General features: G+C 39.2%; 1 protein-coding gene across 2 annotated transcripts in view; it reads right to left on the bottom strand.

The window, feature by feature from the left end:
* Positions 1-15,957, bottom strand: part of ANKRD10 (ankyrin repeat domain 10) — a 37,686-nt gene extending 21,729 nt beyond the window's left edge. The window contains exons 1-3 of one of the 2 annotated variants that reach the window (XM_050331411.1): positions 15,652-15,957; positions 9,710-9,862; positions 1,328-1,419 (exon numbers count right to left, since the gene is read on the bottom strand). In XM_050331411.1, the coding sequence (XP_050187368.1) occupies positions 1,328-1,419; positions 9,710-9,862; positions 15,652-15,852 (446 nt within the window). In that variant the 5' untranslated portion in view covers positions 15,853-15,957. The remainder of the gene's footprint in view (positions 1-1,327; positions 1,420-9,709; positions 9,863-15,651) is intronic. The other variant, XM_050331410.1, reaches the window with a different exon arrangement.
* Positions 15,958-16,187: the final 230 nt, after the last annotated feature.

The following is a 16,187-nucleotide window of genomic DNA, read 5'->3' as shown; positions in this document are numbered from 1 at the left end:
TACTGCATTTGCATCACTGATTTTACCATTTCCTGGATAGGATCTGATGTTTAATAACCTATAAAACTTGCGACCAGTCTAGTCTACTGAAATACAGATAGAATTCAAAGTTAAAAAACTGAGAATTCAAATTATTTCCTGTTCACTAAAACTGCTATAAACCTACACTACTACTTCTGCAAATGGCTTTGGTCAAAGGCAGATATCACTCACTTCACACGGTTTATAAAGTTCCACAACTTCTCTTTTGGTTGGTTACTTTGTAAAAACCACAAGGTTATATACTAATTGATGATGATAATTAAGGTTTGCTCAATTCCACAGTAAAATTTAAATCCAAGTTTATCTTTAAAATATCTGAAAGTGAGAACAAAATGGGAATTTTTAAATTTAAGACTGATTTCATGATCTTGTCAATACGTGAAACAGCATAATTCATTTTTCTGTGAAGCAATCCCTTCGTATAAAGCAATTTGTTCACTACTATTAACTTAAAAGGTAGTTGTATTTCCTGAATATACTATGACACCACTGAAAAGAATTATATTTTATGGTATATTTATCAGGGCAGCATTATAAAAACAGTAAGATGGAAACCAAAGGGTAAAACAGGAAATTAACTAAATGAGTCTTATTTCACTCACAACTTCAGTTTCATATTGCAGGTTAAAATACAGTAACCAGTTACCATTTCAGATAATAAAGCTAGTTCTAATTAAAACAAATTGCTAAGTATTGACATTATTATAAGCCATAGAGCTTATACTCAACATTTCTAGGTGAAAACTGCATCCATTTTGTCCATGCTGTAAGTTGCAAAAGTTTGTGAGCTTTCTGAATGTTTTTGCAGTACATAAACCTTTAAAGAAAAAAGTTAACAGGGCAAATACACAATACACTAACAAACAGTATGAAACTAACTGCAAAGAGTGTGTGAATTGCTGTTTTGAACATAATTTTGCTTTTGCATTGTTTTCTGTACTTATTCACCAGTGCAAAGTGTAGATTTGTTCCAAAAATAACTACATGCTGAATAAAGTGTACAGTTTGGAGTCATCTGACAGAAGAGTGATAAATATTAAAACGTATCAGATATAAATAAAGTAATAATTTATCACACTGCTATAATTTAAATAAAATAATCTTTACTACTAGACATGCAAAACATTTTAGGCTTCATTACAGTTGAACATGTCTAGCTGTCTTTTAATCAGGTGTCTGCTGTTTTGACTTTTCTTTCTGAAATTAGTATCTACATTTACTGGTCTAAGTTAGTTAGCTACACACACAACAATCAACAACAACAAAAAAACCAAACCTCACTTACTCTATTTGCGCACCATGAGCCACAAGGGCACTTATGGAATCCATACTACCAGACCGAGCTGCTTTATGAATAGGAGTTTCACCAACATAATCCTGTAAAGACAAACTACATTTTGTCAAGCATAATCTTTCAAAAAATTAAAATCTTATTGTTACATTACTCACTTTAATTAAGAAAGTAGATATATAAAAACAACATTTATAAACTAGCAAATACATCAGGTACTTTATCATTACTTTAATGTTTGCAGTAGGCTGCTATGTACATTAGATATTTAGCAAGAAATAACACTAAGGGCATTTAACTCACAAGATAAGCCTAACTAGGCAATCAGCAGTCATATTCAGCAAAACTTGTAAACCCCCCCAACATATAGCACTGCAACAAGCTATTCTAACACTTTTATCTCCTAGCACTTTTGTTTCCCAACACTATTGAACTAAACAAGCCATCCTGAACTCAGAGACAGCAAGGCTGAGCTTGTGGGACTGTACTGCTTTCAGATCTGGAGGACACACTTGCACAGGCCTGTGTTGCTCCATCAGTACGCAGGAGGAGAGGAGTATGTACGCAGAACTCTACTGTAACAGAAGGATGCCCAGCATTCACAGGACAGGCCAGATCTCTCCCAAGATATAAATATGAACCCACATCCTATATACTTGTCTTTTCTGAATTTCTTTGTGCATTTACATTCCATTAGTATTAACCAGCACATCCAATCATTTAGTCTTTTTGCATTATGAGTAAACATACTGGGAGGCTTTTCAGGCAAATTCTTCCTACCAATTGTCTTCACAACAGGGAGAATCTACAGCAATTTTACAAATCCAAGCAAGCAGCAAGTAAATTCCATGCACTGTGATCTACAGGCTGCAGAGGAAATGCAGTACTTGCAATTAACCACCAGTATTAAAAACAACAGAGAAGAATCTGTAATGAAACATTGCCTTGAAGTAGCAAGTAAATGTTGTTACTGGTTTGTTAACATGATTTAATCATCACAATCCTTAACACTTCCAGTGGATAGCAAAGATTTTTTTGTTTTCTTCCCCATCCTCTTTCTTTCTCTCCAAACTTCTGATGGACTTCACTGGTCTATTTGACTAATATTAAACATGTTCTAACTGTATGTGCCTCGGTTCTGCTTCCCTGTTCCTTTTATTAAAATATCAACACTAGCTATATTAAATTCACACAGCACCTTACTGACTCACCAGTCTTTACACACAACAGTGTTCATGCCTAACTCTACAGTACTGGTTACACTTAAGCCCTATTTGAAACGTCATTATATTCAAAATATGATTATACTACCACCTTGATAGACAGAAGGTACCAACGTTTTCAACTCTCTGCTAAGCTTTTGAGAAGTTTAATCACATCTTTTAGACCATGTAAATATAACTTGAAAATGAATTTTGGATTATGTGTTATATACTCTCAATTTCCAATTTGCCAATTTTATTTCATGGTAAATTATTTTTATAATGAGTTACAAATTCACTGAGTAAAGCCAGTTTACCAGTGCTTAAGGTAGATATTCAGCCAAACAGTGAACTACCTATCACACCCAGCAGGGAACAATAATGGTACCAAACAAAGTTTACTCTCTTATAAACTAAGGAAACTTGCTGAGGCTGACAAAGCTTGGAGACAGAAAAGAGCAGAAAATTCCTTAGAGATTATAAAAGAGCCATACAGCCCTCCTTCCAAAATGGCTGTCTGTGGCTGATGGATAGAAGACTGCTTTCCAATGAAGTTTATGTAATTTCTCCTAAGTTTTTCTGAAGTAACAGGAAGACAGAGAAGTTTAATAGAGGATACAATTACATTAATTATCATAAAGGTAAATTCATTTGACACTAGTTTATCTTGAAAAATTTTCTTCCTAGTGTAAAAAGTTCTCTGATCATGGAAGCTGTCTTTCATCCATCATTCTGTTATTATTTTTTTTCCCCAACCTGCCCCTTCCCTCCCTTTTTGTTGAAGAGGTAAAAGTGCAGAAAAGAAGCAATTAGCCTCTTGTGCTCAGCATTAGTATTTACAAAACCAACCCTAAGATAAAAGAGGTTCAGTTTAGGGAAAGTCAGATCAACTACTAGCCATGCATGTGATAAAGATGACAAAAATCTCTACTAGCCCCATAAAACCAGCATACTGTCCACAGTAAGACCTAGAGAACTGCATTATGAAGTCTTGCTGTGAGGAAACACAAAAAGGATGAGCAAGGACCTTTGCAAAAGGACTCTTCACCACTGTAATAGCAGGAGCTAAGCTTGTAGCAGCTATAAGATTCCATCACCAAGCAGAAAAACATTACTATCACAGAAGAGAATACATGTCTTGAGAAGGACTTCTTTCAATCACTGGCCCAGAAAACCATGTGTGTCTAAAGCTAAGGAATTGAGAAAGTACTTAGAAAATGACAGATTTAGATTTTCATAGCATTCCTTTTAATTACAGCACCTAAATTTCAGCCATCACTACTATTATCTTCTTTTGACATTCTCCTAAGGGGCATTGAAACAGTTTCTGAACTAGCCTCCTAGCTCTGCTAAAAAATTTTCTCTGGATTACAAGAAAAAAGTTATACGCCACTGAAAAACGGTATTTAAATTTACTTATTTTTCAATGCATCCAAAAAGAAAATTACTCTGTATGAGCATCAAAAGAATTCTGTTTTGATTCAACAACTGGAATCAATGTGACCAAATAAAAACAAGAGAAACAGTTTTTCCCAAGAAGCTTCTGAGAGCAGTTCAGGGTCTAGCTTGCCGGCACATTTTCATATTTTTTTGGCTATGTGGAGCAAAAGAAGTTATTTTGAAGGGCTCTACAAATTCTTAATTATCCTTCTCAATACCTAATAATCCTTTAAATTGTTCACACTTCCCCTATGTGCTTCAATCTGATATAATCCCTTTTGTAGTAATATTGCAGGAAGGGGAGCATCAATATTGGCCTTTCATACAAAGAGCAGAACTTGTCAAGGTCCCATTTACCCTTCTCTTCTAACACTGCACCAACTACACAAACCACAAACTTGTCTCACAATCTAGAAGTTGTGTTATAAATAAATAAGCAGAAATGTCAATTAAGTTTCATTAATTTAGCATTCAAGATAACACGTTTACTTCTGTGGAAATTAAGTATTTTTTGTACAGTACTCCTGAAGAAATGACAAAAAGTCACGAAGAATTAGACACACATTTTTTGCAAGTCCCTGATGAACACCTCCCTCTCCCCTGGAGAAGCATGGCTATCCTTTCACAAAGACAAGGGCAGTCTTCTCTACCTCAGGGTCATGACTAGATTACCTTTGACTTCTATTTCATTTCACTGAATAGGTATCTGGCTTCCTTCTTTACTATATTTTTATTTATGTGGCTGAAGAGTCTTCTGCTTTTTTTGCTTTAATCAGTACATCTATCTCAGCTTGACTAATCAGTTTGCAATTCCTCACTATGCTGCTTAACCTCAGAAGACATTTCCTCTACTGATTAAATACTTTTCATAAGCTCACTGCTTATTCCCAGGCCTCTTTTAGATGTGGGTATTTTTTCAGTTCATTCCAAAGCCATTTTTTACTCTACTTTCCCTCTCTTTCCCTTTTTCCCTTTCTGGGTCCCTTTGGGACCCAAAGTTCCCTTGGTTTGGATATGATTCAGTTAATTTCACTCACTGGTACTTTTACACACCTTCCATTTATAAAAAAACAAACAAAAAACAACAAACAAAACCCAAACCAAACCAAAAAAACCCCAAACAACCAAAAAACCCACCAAAAACCAAACCCAAACAAAAAAAACCCCTAACCAAAACCAACTTCACTGCAGATATTTATTTTTAAAATAAAAAGCTCCCACACACATTTCCACTGAAAACTTTCAAATATTTGTACCGTTTTAGCTGGCATAGAGTTAATTTTCTTCAGAAGAGCTAGTAAGGTGTTTTGGTGTGCTAAAAACACAGCTCTGGCCACAAATATAAAGTTTTAGCTAGGAGTGGGCTGGGACATGGCACAGCTGGGACCACTGACCCAAACTGACCAGAGGGTTATCCTGTACCATATGACATCATGCTCAGCAAGAGAAGTTGGGGCAGGTGGCGGGGAGAAGTTCACCAGGGCTGCCATTGCTTGGGCACTGGCTGGGCATCAGCCAGCTAGTGGTGAGCAACTAAGCTTTTTTGGTTGTGGTGTGAGATTTTTAAAAATGTTTTATCATCACTTGATTTTCTTGGATTTGTTTTTCTTTTCTTCCTTTTTTTTTTACCTGTTAAATTGTCTTTATCTCAACCCATGAGTTTTCTCACACTTCCCTTCTGATTCTCCCCCTCAACTCTCTGAATGGAGGAACAAGGAGGTGGTTGTGTGGTGCTCAGCTGTCTACTGAGGCTAAACCTCAACAATGTGCAAGCACTTCTAAAACACTTCCAATGATATCTCACTGAGACACAGAAGCACTATTTTACCTGATAAGAAACAAACCAACTCCATTCCTTAACTCAACTGACTGAATTTTAAGTTCTATCAGATGATCATATTCCCAGAAGCTACTCTGATGTTTTAGACCCAGCACCCTACCCTTCCTGAAGATAGGAAGTAGAAAATAAAGAACAGAGTAACTTTTCCTCATTCTTTACTACAAACGCTTTGAATTTGTAATTGTTTCTCCTTCTGAATTTTGAGTGCAAATGAGAACTGGTGGAATATTCCTATCTGGATTTAGTCCAAGTTGTTGTTCAAAATACAAAACTATAACACACTAAAAGAATGAGTGGGGTTTTTTTCCCTCCCCACCAAGGATATCAGCACGTTTACAGTTCTCGCTAGTATAGGGAATCTAAGCCTCCTAAATCTGCCACGTGATAACTGACTACATGAAAATTAAGCTGCATCACCTGTAAGGATGCAGTATTTCTTTCCCTTCTCTTTATGACAGGCCACACAAAACTTTTTGGCCAATCAACACAGGCAACATACAATAGACATGTTTAATAGGCTGAGGCTAGAGGGGAAAAAAGTATTTAAATGAAGTTAATAGTCTTCTAAATCAAACAGTAGTCATGATTATCTGGTGTTAATATGTCCAACAGCCCAGAATCAATCTGCATTGTGACAAGGATAAAACAGAAAAAAATACTCAAAAAAAAGTAGCAACATAATTAATTGCTTTGTACTATGACAGTAACCTAGAGCGGGCAGGCAGCCAAATGCAGATCTTGAGTCACATTACTAGGAACTATTAGCAGGCACTGCCCACTGAAATAAAAAAAAAACAAACCCAAACAGTAGGACATTCTTTTGGGTTCACTGCTGGGTAAAAACAGTCAGATCATTGCTTGGCACTTCAGCTTTCCTCCTGTGCATTTTTTATGGTGATCCTGGGGGAGGGAAGAACTGCCCACTGATCACAGAGATGGTTCTAGCCAACACATACAGTTATATAAGAGGGCTAGGCATCACAGGATATACTCAAAGAACTTATCCAGGGAGCAAAGGACAACTGGGACAAGCACTTTTCAGCATTTGTCCTTCACTGCTGCTGCCTCAGAAGTGTCCTGGGCAGCTGTCACCAGCAAGGAGATAAGACATTTTTAAGTTTTCCTAAAGTTTAGGACAGGCAGCATGGGCTACAATACAATACCTCAGGGCAGATATGAGAAAGCAAGCATGCAAATTCTACTGAGTACCGGAGGTTTACGTTAAAACTGAGAGACTCGAGTGGATTCCTTGTCAGAAGCTATCCTTTTCTTTTTCCAGAAGTGATGGGTTAGTCTGTAGCCAATGACCGGGAGTCAGTTTGGAAGGAAAGTTTACTAGTTTAAATATCAAGTATTCCCAGATCTTTCTCAGCATGTGTTTTGTATCCAGTGTCCATGGAACACTTGTCCTCACACAAGCATTAGCCAGTGACTATGTCTGTTTGGAGTACAGCATCAGTCAGCGAGCTGGAAGGAATAAACAAAATACACATCAGGAAATAGTGCTCCAAAAGCTCAAAAGTGTGCGTGGAAGCCCTAGATGATCACCTGAAGGTGCTTGTAAGTTAAATAAGGAACCAAGATCATTTAAGGAACTGAAATCAAACAAGAGTAGTAGAATTTGACTGCAATTTAATAAATAGCTGAAGGCACTTGGGAGAGCAAAGCATGCATTGTGCTTTACATAGCCACATATCCAACTATCTGTGGGATGTTTTCTGCCTTAGCTATCACCAAGGCACACTGCCTAGCTTTCAGTGCTCATGCATGTGAAACCAGTGTGATTGACCAGTTTGCATCCTAACAAACAACTTGAGAGACATTCTTTTTTCTACTACCATTTTAAATTAACTAGAGGTACCTTACTTTATCAAACTGAGTCTGAAATGCCTCTTACTGTATGTTCAATCAGTATTTTGTGGGGGCAAAAAAAAGCTACTACATTCAAGTGTAACTTGATCCTGCCATTAACAACACACAAGATGCCCACAGCATAAACTCTCAGTACCCATCTCTGTTGTGCCCTTGGCCTGTCAGTACCTAAGTCTGTCCTTAGAAGCCTATAAGATAATACCATCACTATCTGAACTCGAGAACCAAAGTACTCTTCCTCCTGTGGAGGACCATTTGCTCTGGTGACAAATGGTCACTAATATATAGACTCCTAAGCCACTGGCTTGCCTTGGTGACTTCTTTAAGCTGGGATGAGTTTCCTGCCAATTTTAACTGCATATTAGACTGCCTTCTGCTTTCTTTTACAGTCAGTATGTTGCCCTCAGCCCATGGAGAGATCTCTCCACTCTCTTCTCTTCTTCTGGGGGCTAGCTGCTACTTTCTTCTTTGCTACAGCCTCACTCACTACATGTGACTTTTTTTCCCCCCATCATGTTCCGGGACAGCAAGCTTGTTCTTCAACTCCATTTCAACCTCACTGGTCAGTTCTTCTCTTTATCCTCATAGCTGGAAACTTTCATTCTTCTCATTCATTCATTTTCATTCATTCTTCTCTTCTCATTTAGCAGTTATTTGTACATCTTTATTCTGTGCATGCCATGTTTCCTCTCTAATCACCGTTTCTTTACATTCTTACCTGGTCTCCAGATGCATTTATAGTTCTTGTATTTTCTCTTCTGAAGATTCTACCACTATGCAGCAATAACTTATTGCATAAGTTACTTTTGTCAGGTATCAAGGAGAAGATGCGATCTATAGCCTCTGCATCCAGTCACCTTCATTGTTTCTACAATTCTCCTGGTGTCTCACAGCTGTTCTCAATGCACCAGCCTTCTTTTCTGAAAACTCAACACAAACTTCCCCATTTCTTATTTTTGCATAGCTTTAAAAAAAAAAAGAACCAAACTCTAGAAATGCAAGTGTTTAAGTTCTACAGCAGACTTAGCTTAACTCTACTGCATGTAAAACAAAGTCTGGCCATTAAATACTTTAAGAAAAGTATGATATAACATTTAACAGGCCAGATGTTTTACAGATGCTGTGCTATACCACAGCTTTCAATAACAGCACATGCTGTAGTATTAATTACTCTCATAGAATATTATTAAAAACACTTTTTATTACTATTAAAAAGATATATGTTATGTATGCCCAGCATACATAATAGAATCACTCAGTACTTCAAACATTTTCTTTAAAAATATAATCGATTTTAAGCACCCAATTCTGTTACTGTACCAGAGTACAGCAGTCCTTTACAGGTATTTTGTTATATTTTATGCACTCTCTGCTACCAAATAAATAACATACTCCCAGTAAAAGTAACAAAAAATTATAGTAAAAAAAAATTTAAGTCATCCATTCATTCTTTGTTAGTAAAGTACATGTTTCTGAACTATTTTCAAGAAGTTACTAGAAAAGCTTTGGAAATAATCGAAGAAGAAAAAAACCCAAACCCATGTGCACCTTAAAATAAACCACAGTAGACCTTACTAGTTAAATGTATGACTAAATCATGAAGCACCACAAGGGTCTCATGGTTGTGTAGGTAATGGTGAATTTTCCAATTCTTAGCATATTTAGTATGCATTATGTTCCTCACTAGTCTCCTGTCTTGCCCCTAAAGCAGCACTACAATATCAGAATATTTGCTAATGCTGCCAATACCAAAGCAGCATTACCATTTTGTTCAAGAAGCAGAAAGATATCAATTCCTAAAACAAATGTCCTCCAAACCCCTAGAGGTTTAAAGGACATTTATTAGTCCTATCTCTACTGTAATATAAAAGGTCTATAGCTGACAATTAAGTCATTTGACTTCAGCTGATGTTAAAAATAAAGTATCTGTATGTTAATGTAAGGATCACATATGTCATAGAAAGGGATCAAGACACTTCTTCCAAAACTATATGCATAGGTGAAATACATGTGAATCCATACCTGTTTGTTTATGTTGGCCCCCACTTGGATCAACCAATTCAGGCACTGTGGATGTCCTCCAAAAGCAGCAATGTGGGCTGGTGTTTGAGCAAAACGGGTTGTACTGGCATTTACAGAAGCTCCAGCTCTTACTAACTGCATTAGGCACTCCAGCTTTAAAGACATGAGGGAATGAAACAAAAAATGTTACACAGATGTGCTATGACCATTAGCATTTGCTAAATAAATACATAAACCCAATAAAAGCTAAACTTCCTAGTTAGACTACATGGGTGCAAAACAAGAGAGAATACGAAATTTAGGATATCCCCCTCCTCCTTGACTCTTCCCTTCTTTGGCTATAGACTATATCTCAAAAGTACTTCCCACTCCCAAAACTGAATTCCACACTTCTTTTCAGGAAAAGGGAAAAGAGGACATAAATACTTCAGACCTAACTACAAGAGCTATTTGGCTCACTTTTGTTAAGAAGGCAAAAAAAAAATTACACTAAGCAGACATTATTAGGTAACATTTGCCAAAACAAGAACATTGTTAGGAGATACACAGATGTACTCTCAGAAGAGTTTAGAGAAAGGTAAATCAGAAAAACACAAGATTTTGCATTTCTTTAATGTTTTCCTGGAGTGACAGACGATTAGTAACGAAAACTTAATTCTTAAAAATATCTAGTACGCTAAGTCTATAAAAGGAATACATTTCTCCCACCATTTCCTGTTATTACAGATGAGGAGCTGTTAAAAACAAAACAGGTTGCATGTTTGTGGTAATAAAAAAGAAAATCTCTTTTTTAAAAAAATATTGCAGTATTTTGTCCCATTACATTCTTTTATTTTCCCAACATACTAACCAGAAGCGTCAGATAACCAGATACTATTTTTAAATGTTCATAACATCTCATTTGTAGAAACTAGGCAAACCACAGCCACAGTGACCTCAACTAGCAAAAGCAGTCAAAACAACGCTCCTTTCCTGTCACACAGCAACATTGTCTTCTTGTTGAAAGGAAAAGGAATGCACTATGCTGAAATAAACAGTTTAGTCTAGGCATCCATTAATTGCGGTTAGAAAACAAACACCACTGCACACACACATAATAATCCCACACTGGCTCAAGGCATTAGTTCATATAAACCAAAAATCTGTGGGTCTCTCAGCCTCTCACATTTAAAGGAAACATCAGCCATATCACAGTTGTGGAGTAGTTGGTCCATAAAGCAACAATTAAAAAGCACCCAAATGTGGGTTTGCAGTCTGGTTCAGATAGAAACATCAACAGCAGGATTACATTTGTCTGTTTCTGTATGTCAGCCTTTCTTTCTCCCTCTTTTAACCTGTAAATTCCTGATCTTGCTGAATTACATATATAAGGTAACAGTACCAACCACTGTAATTAATAATACTAGTTTTGCAAATATATTGTGAACTTCAATTGTTTCTTTCCCTTATATAGTTCAAACAAACACATATGAACCCTATCCTTCAGGATATACAAAAGTACTTTTTTTGGACTGTAATGAAGTTCAGGCTGGACATGGAGGTACCATTAACTCACTAACTGCATGAAGTAAGGGTAAGGGTAACTGGAATATTGCAGTATTAATGACTAAACCTCAATATTAACAAAGTACCTTTGCAAAAGAAAACAAGTACTTTTCCTGGAAAAAAAAATTACATCAAAGAACTGGTGTAAGCAAACGCATAATTCTAATACTAGACTACTCAAATACATTTTGTGTATGCCAATCTTAGACTTTCCTTGATGTTCACATGTTAGCACCCCTAATATTGCTGTTAACCCTTAGTAATCATTACTTAAATTGTAACACTAGTTATTGTCATGTGATGGGAAAAAACCCCAGCTACACCAAGAACTTCACCTACTGCAACTGCAAATAAAAACAAATTTCAGCCAGTTTTTAAAACAATAGACTTTGAATGGAGTTAATTTGAAAACACTTTCAGACAAGTATTACAACTTCAAGAAAGAATAATATTTCCTGCACAGGCACCGGGCTGAAAGAATTCCATAATGAGACAGATGTTACAGCCCATCAACTGAAAAGAGAAAACCAGAAACTCATTCACTAGCCCTATCTTTCACTGTTTAAATCTGTTCTATAAGATGGCTACACATCATGATTAGTTGTACAAATTCATCTTTAAATGCTGGGTTTTCTTGCTTGTCTTTTTTTTTTTACATTCTCTGACAGTGCTTCGACAATGAACATTTCAACCCATTAAAAGCTAAAGCGTGGGTCTCCTATAACATGGCTCTAACAAAAACCTGCTTCTTCCAACATTATGGAAGAGTGAGGTATGAATCTAATTACATCCATGGGCAGGAAAAGTCAACATGACAAAAAACAATACCTCACTTGATTATTTATGCTTGATATCAGGACACACAATTCCACCTTCATTAAATAACCTAAAATTTAATAGAGCAGATATTTTCCACTGTATAACTTAAAGCAGAGGTTAAATTGATTTGGTCAAGAATAAAGACAGGTCCCTGCACAGGCCACAACACTGGTCAAGGAAAAGATGAGCATTTTTATCTGTAGTACTTTTGTTCCAAAAGAAACAGAACATATTTAACAATATTGTGCTTCCTATAATGTAAACAGTCAAATGGGAAAAAAACACAAACAAACAAATAAAAAACCCCAGAAGAGCACAAGCAAATAGATGCGGTCAGAGAAAATAAAAATTCACATGTAAGTGATTAAAAAGAAAAATTAAATTAAGGTTAGTCCAAAACAAAGTGAATTAACAGTTAAGTTTGATTTTTATTCAAACTTTTCATTTTCTACCTCTCTGGTAGCTTTTTTAGACTGTTAACAATTCTACATTCTGACCCATCATCTCAGAAACCTACAGAATGCCAGGGTAATTTAGGGCACTATATAATTAACTCTAATTAGAATAGAGCAACTCTAATGGGAATTAATTCAAGCACTTCTCTGCAGTCAGGGAACGTCCTGAAAAATGCAAACTCCACCACAGGTACTCCACACAGCAAATAAATTTGCACTTGCTACTAACTCTAAAAGGAGGTCCATGCTGTCATTAAAACCCCAGATATTACAACCAGAAACACTGCTTCTAATAGCTATCATGTCCAATTGAATTTGCTGGTATTTTATTTATTACTTGCAAGCTGAAAAAGTAAATTTCAGAGTAAGTTATTCCAGATTACTGTGTTTTCATTTCTAGTTTTAAGAGACTCCATTTTTACTGGTCCCAGTGTTACATCAGTATCCCCCGCTACCTTTCCTCTTTTGCATATTCATTTATAACCAACTTGACTGTTGCTGCTGCTTCCTTACTGAAGCACATCTACACCTCTGTGCAATAATGCAGTTGTACACAACTTAACTGTACAATTATTTTGTACTGTCTTTTGATACAGCCAGGGCCATCTTCCATGTTCAACCTGTGCACAGGTAAAAGCATAGAAACATCTTTATTCTAGTAAAGTTCACCAAACCCGGACTCCTGCTATTTGTTCATGTACACATGTTTATATGTCACTGCTTATGAGCTGTTCCACAAGGACTTCTTCCAGAAAGGAACTACATCAGTTTTCTCATGCTACAAAGCTCCAGTTAGAACCAACACGTTTGGTGGACCAGGTTGCTAAATGGCCCTATATCAGAAAGGCAGACATTAAGTTCTCTCACCATTTAATTTCTTTCAGAAAAAAGAAAAAAAACAAACAAGTGAAAATTCCATGAATTCTAGAGAAACAAAGAAGTGAAGAGGAAGATTCCTATTCAATAACTATTAACAAACACTTCAGAAATTAATATTTGAAATCTATGGTACTTTGAGAAACAGAAGAACTCTCCACTTGGCTTTGATGAAAATGAATTCGGAAAAAAAAAACCCCTACACATAAATAAGAACATAAGACATGCACCTGACAGTCCACTAAAAGCAGCAATTGTGTCACTGCTAGCAACAATCTATTAACTGGTGAAAGGTAAAATGTGTAACTATGCCACAGAAACACAAAGCCTGATTTGGTATTCAATTACACTACTGTAACTTTTTCAATATTTTGTACAATCTTTGGCTCTGTGAAAGGAACACTACTTAACAAGACTATAAAAGATACAGATAACTTCCATAAATTCAACTTGCCTAGATCTGAAGGATTTTAGGAAAGGACATATTTACAAAATTGTATAAAAGCCATTTATAACCTATGTCATCTTTCCATGTCTCATTTCATTTGTCATATTTTTTCCTCTGATATGTAATAGCACCACCAATCAAATTTTGCCCATACCTAAGACTGAATATGACAAATAAAGGCACAACATGTTGCAGAATGACCTGTTCCCTTTGTTTGCTGTTTCTCCAAGTCTCTTCAACAGAAATTGGAATGCACACAAAAACTCACTCATACAGCTGAGTATGGTTGGCAAAGACCTGAAGATAATTAAAGAAAAAAAAAACCAATACAACATGTACGCTGTCAAGGTAAAAGCAAGGCTGCCACAAGCAGTACCAAAAAGAAATTCTTATGAGATGTAAAAAGGAAACAGAAGACCGTAACATGGATTACTATCTTCACATTTTCAATGAGTGTACTTCCCAATAAAATTTAAGGTACTCCAGTTTTTCCAGAGGGTGGATTATTAGCTTCTTTTTGAACACGTAAAAAACTGCTTTACATTTTGGATTTTGTGGGTTAAGGGGTTTTGCTTTGCTTTATTTTAGGACTGAAGGACTACTTAGCTGTGCTTCTAAAACGTTTCTCTAAGAAGCACTGCACATAAGATAATGTAATATATATAAACCATCTCTTAATGTACTTTTATAAACCATGACAACTGCCTAAGTACATCAATCTTCTTCCTCTGGCACACAACCAATAAACAAATAGAAGTATACTGGAAATGGGAGGGAGAACAAGAACAAAAGCCCCTCGAATTCCAAATCTAGACAAATCAACGAGGAAAAAGCACCAAATCCCAACCCTCTGGGCTGGAGTCTTGCATAGGTTGGGACACTCACTGCATCACAAACAGGAAAGGCCTATATAAAAAGCAAGAAATTAAGATTTAATTCATTTTAAGACGTGAAGTTAGTTAGCAGAGCTACTTCCCATGTTTCACTCTTTTCTGCACTGCAAGGATGCGAACACAAAAAACTCCGTATGTATAAACCACAATCTATTTTTCATCCTGAAGGCAAGGGAGGAGCGCCTCACAGGCACAAGCGCCTTCTCCCCACACTCCTAACGAGCCGGTCGTCATAACACGGGCACCACAACAAAGCAGTCTCCAGGTGCGGAGCCCGAAGACGACACAGATCATGACCAGAGCCTGCAGACAAAGCACGAAGCGAGCCGGGAAGAGGGGTCAACTGGGGACGGTCAAGGAGGGGACGGGGGATTATCCGAGGGGGTGTGGAAGGGGTCGCGCCCCGGCGGTGCCTCCCGCCCGGATGGCTGGCGCCCGCTGGGGATATCCGGAGGGGACCAGCGTGGGAGGAGCCCCCTGCCCCGCTCCTCGCCATTGGCTCCCGGTGCCGGTGCCCGTGCCCGGGGGACCGTCTGGAAGCCCGGCTGCGAGGCCGCCACTGTCACCCGGGAAGGGAGGGGGGCGGCTGCCGCCGGCAGCGGGGAAGGGATGAGTGATGCGGTGACGGCAGGTGCCGCCAGCCCCGTGACCTGCCCACCCCCGCCTCGCTGACCGCGGAGGCAGGAACGGAGCCAAGCGCCGCGGCTGTCCGCTGCCGTCCCGCCCGATTCCCTGAGGAGCGGCAGGAGGCGGTGAGGGAAGGGAGGGGGGGGCGGCGGCGCCTGCAAGGGGCAAAGATGGCGCCGCGTTGCGCGCGAGCGGGAATCGTGCCCTCCTTCCCCTTCTCCTTCCCGTTCCCGCACCCACCCCCGCTCCCGCCACCGGCCGAGCCCAGCCGGGCCCCACCTTGCCGAAGTGCGCGGCCCAGTGGATGGGCGTCCAGCCGTAGAAGGAATCCTCGGCCGCCAGGTCGGAGCGGGGCGAGCTCTGGAGCAGCGCGCACAGAGCGGGCAGATCCCCATCGCGGCAGGCACGGTGCAGGGGGAAGCGCAGGGTTAGCAGCTCCTCGCTGGAGAAGCCCGCCTCGGGGCCGGCTCCCAGCGACATGGCGAGCGGCAGAGCGGCGAGGAGGAATGGGAAGGAGGGGGGGCAGGGGAGAAGGAGCGGGCGGGCGGGCGGGCGCGCGCTGCCCGGGCGGGAAGCGGCGGCGACTGCGGCTCGCGCGCGGCCCCGGCACAAAGGGAGCGGGGCGGGGCCGCGCGCGACGCTCCGCCCACCGCGGGCGGAGCCGCGCGGGCTCGGGGCGCCCGGGCGGGGGCGGGGGGCGGCGCGAGGCCTACGCCTCATTCCGTCTCCGTCTCTCCCATCCCTCCCTCTACTTTCACTCCCTCTCCTTCTCTCTGCCCGCCTTTATTCTCCTCCACTCTCTCCCCTCCCTCCCT

This window comes from Myiozetetes cayanensis, unplaced genomic scaffold (genome assembly GCF_022539395.1).
Source record: "Myiozetetes cayanensis isolate MyiCay16 unplaced genomic scaffold, myiCay2020 scf5-8, whole genome shotgun sequence".
In the NCBI taxonomy this organism is placed as follows: domain Eukaryota; kingdom Metazoa; phylum Chordata; class Aves; order Passeriformes; family Tyrannidae; genus Myiozetetes; species Myiozetetes cayanensis.
This window is presented reverse-complemented; position numbering and strand designations above follow the sequence as displayed.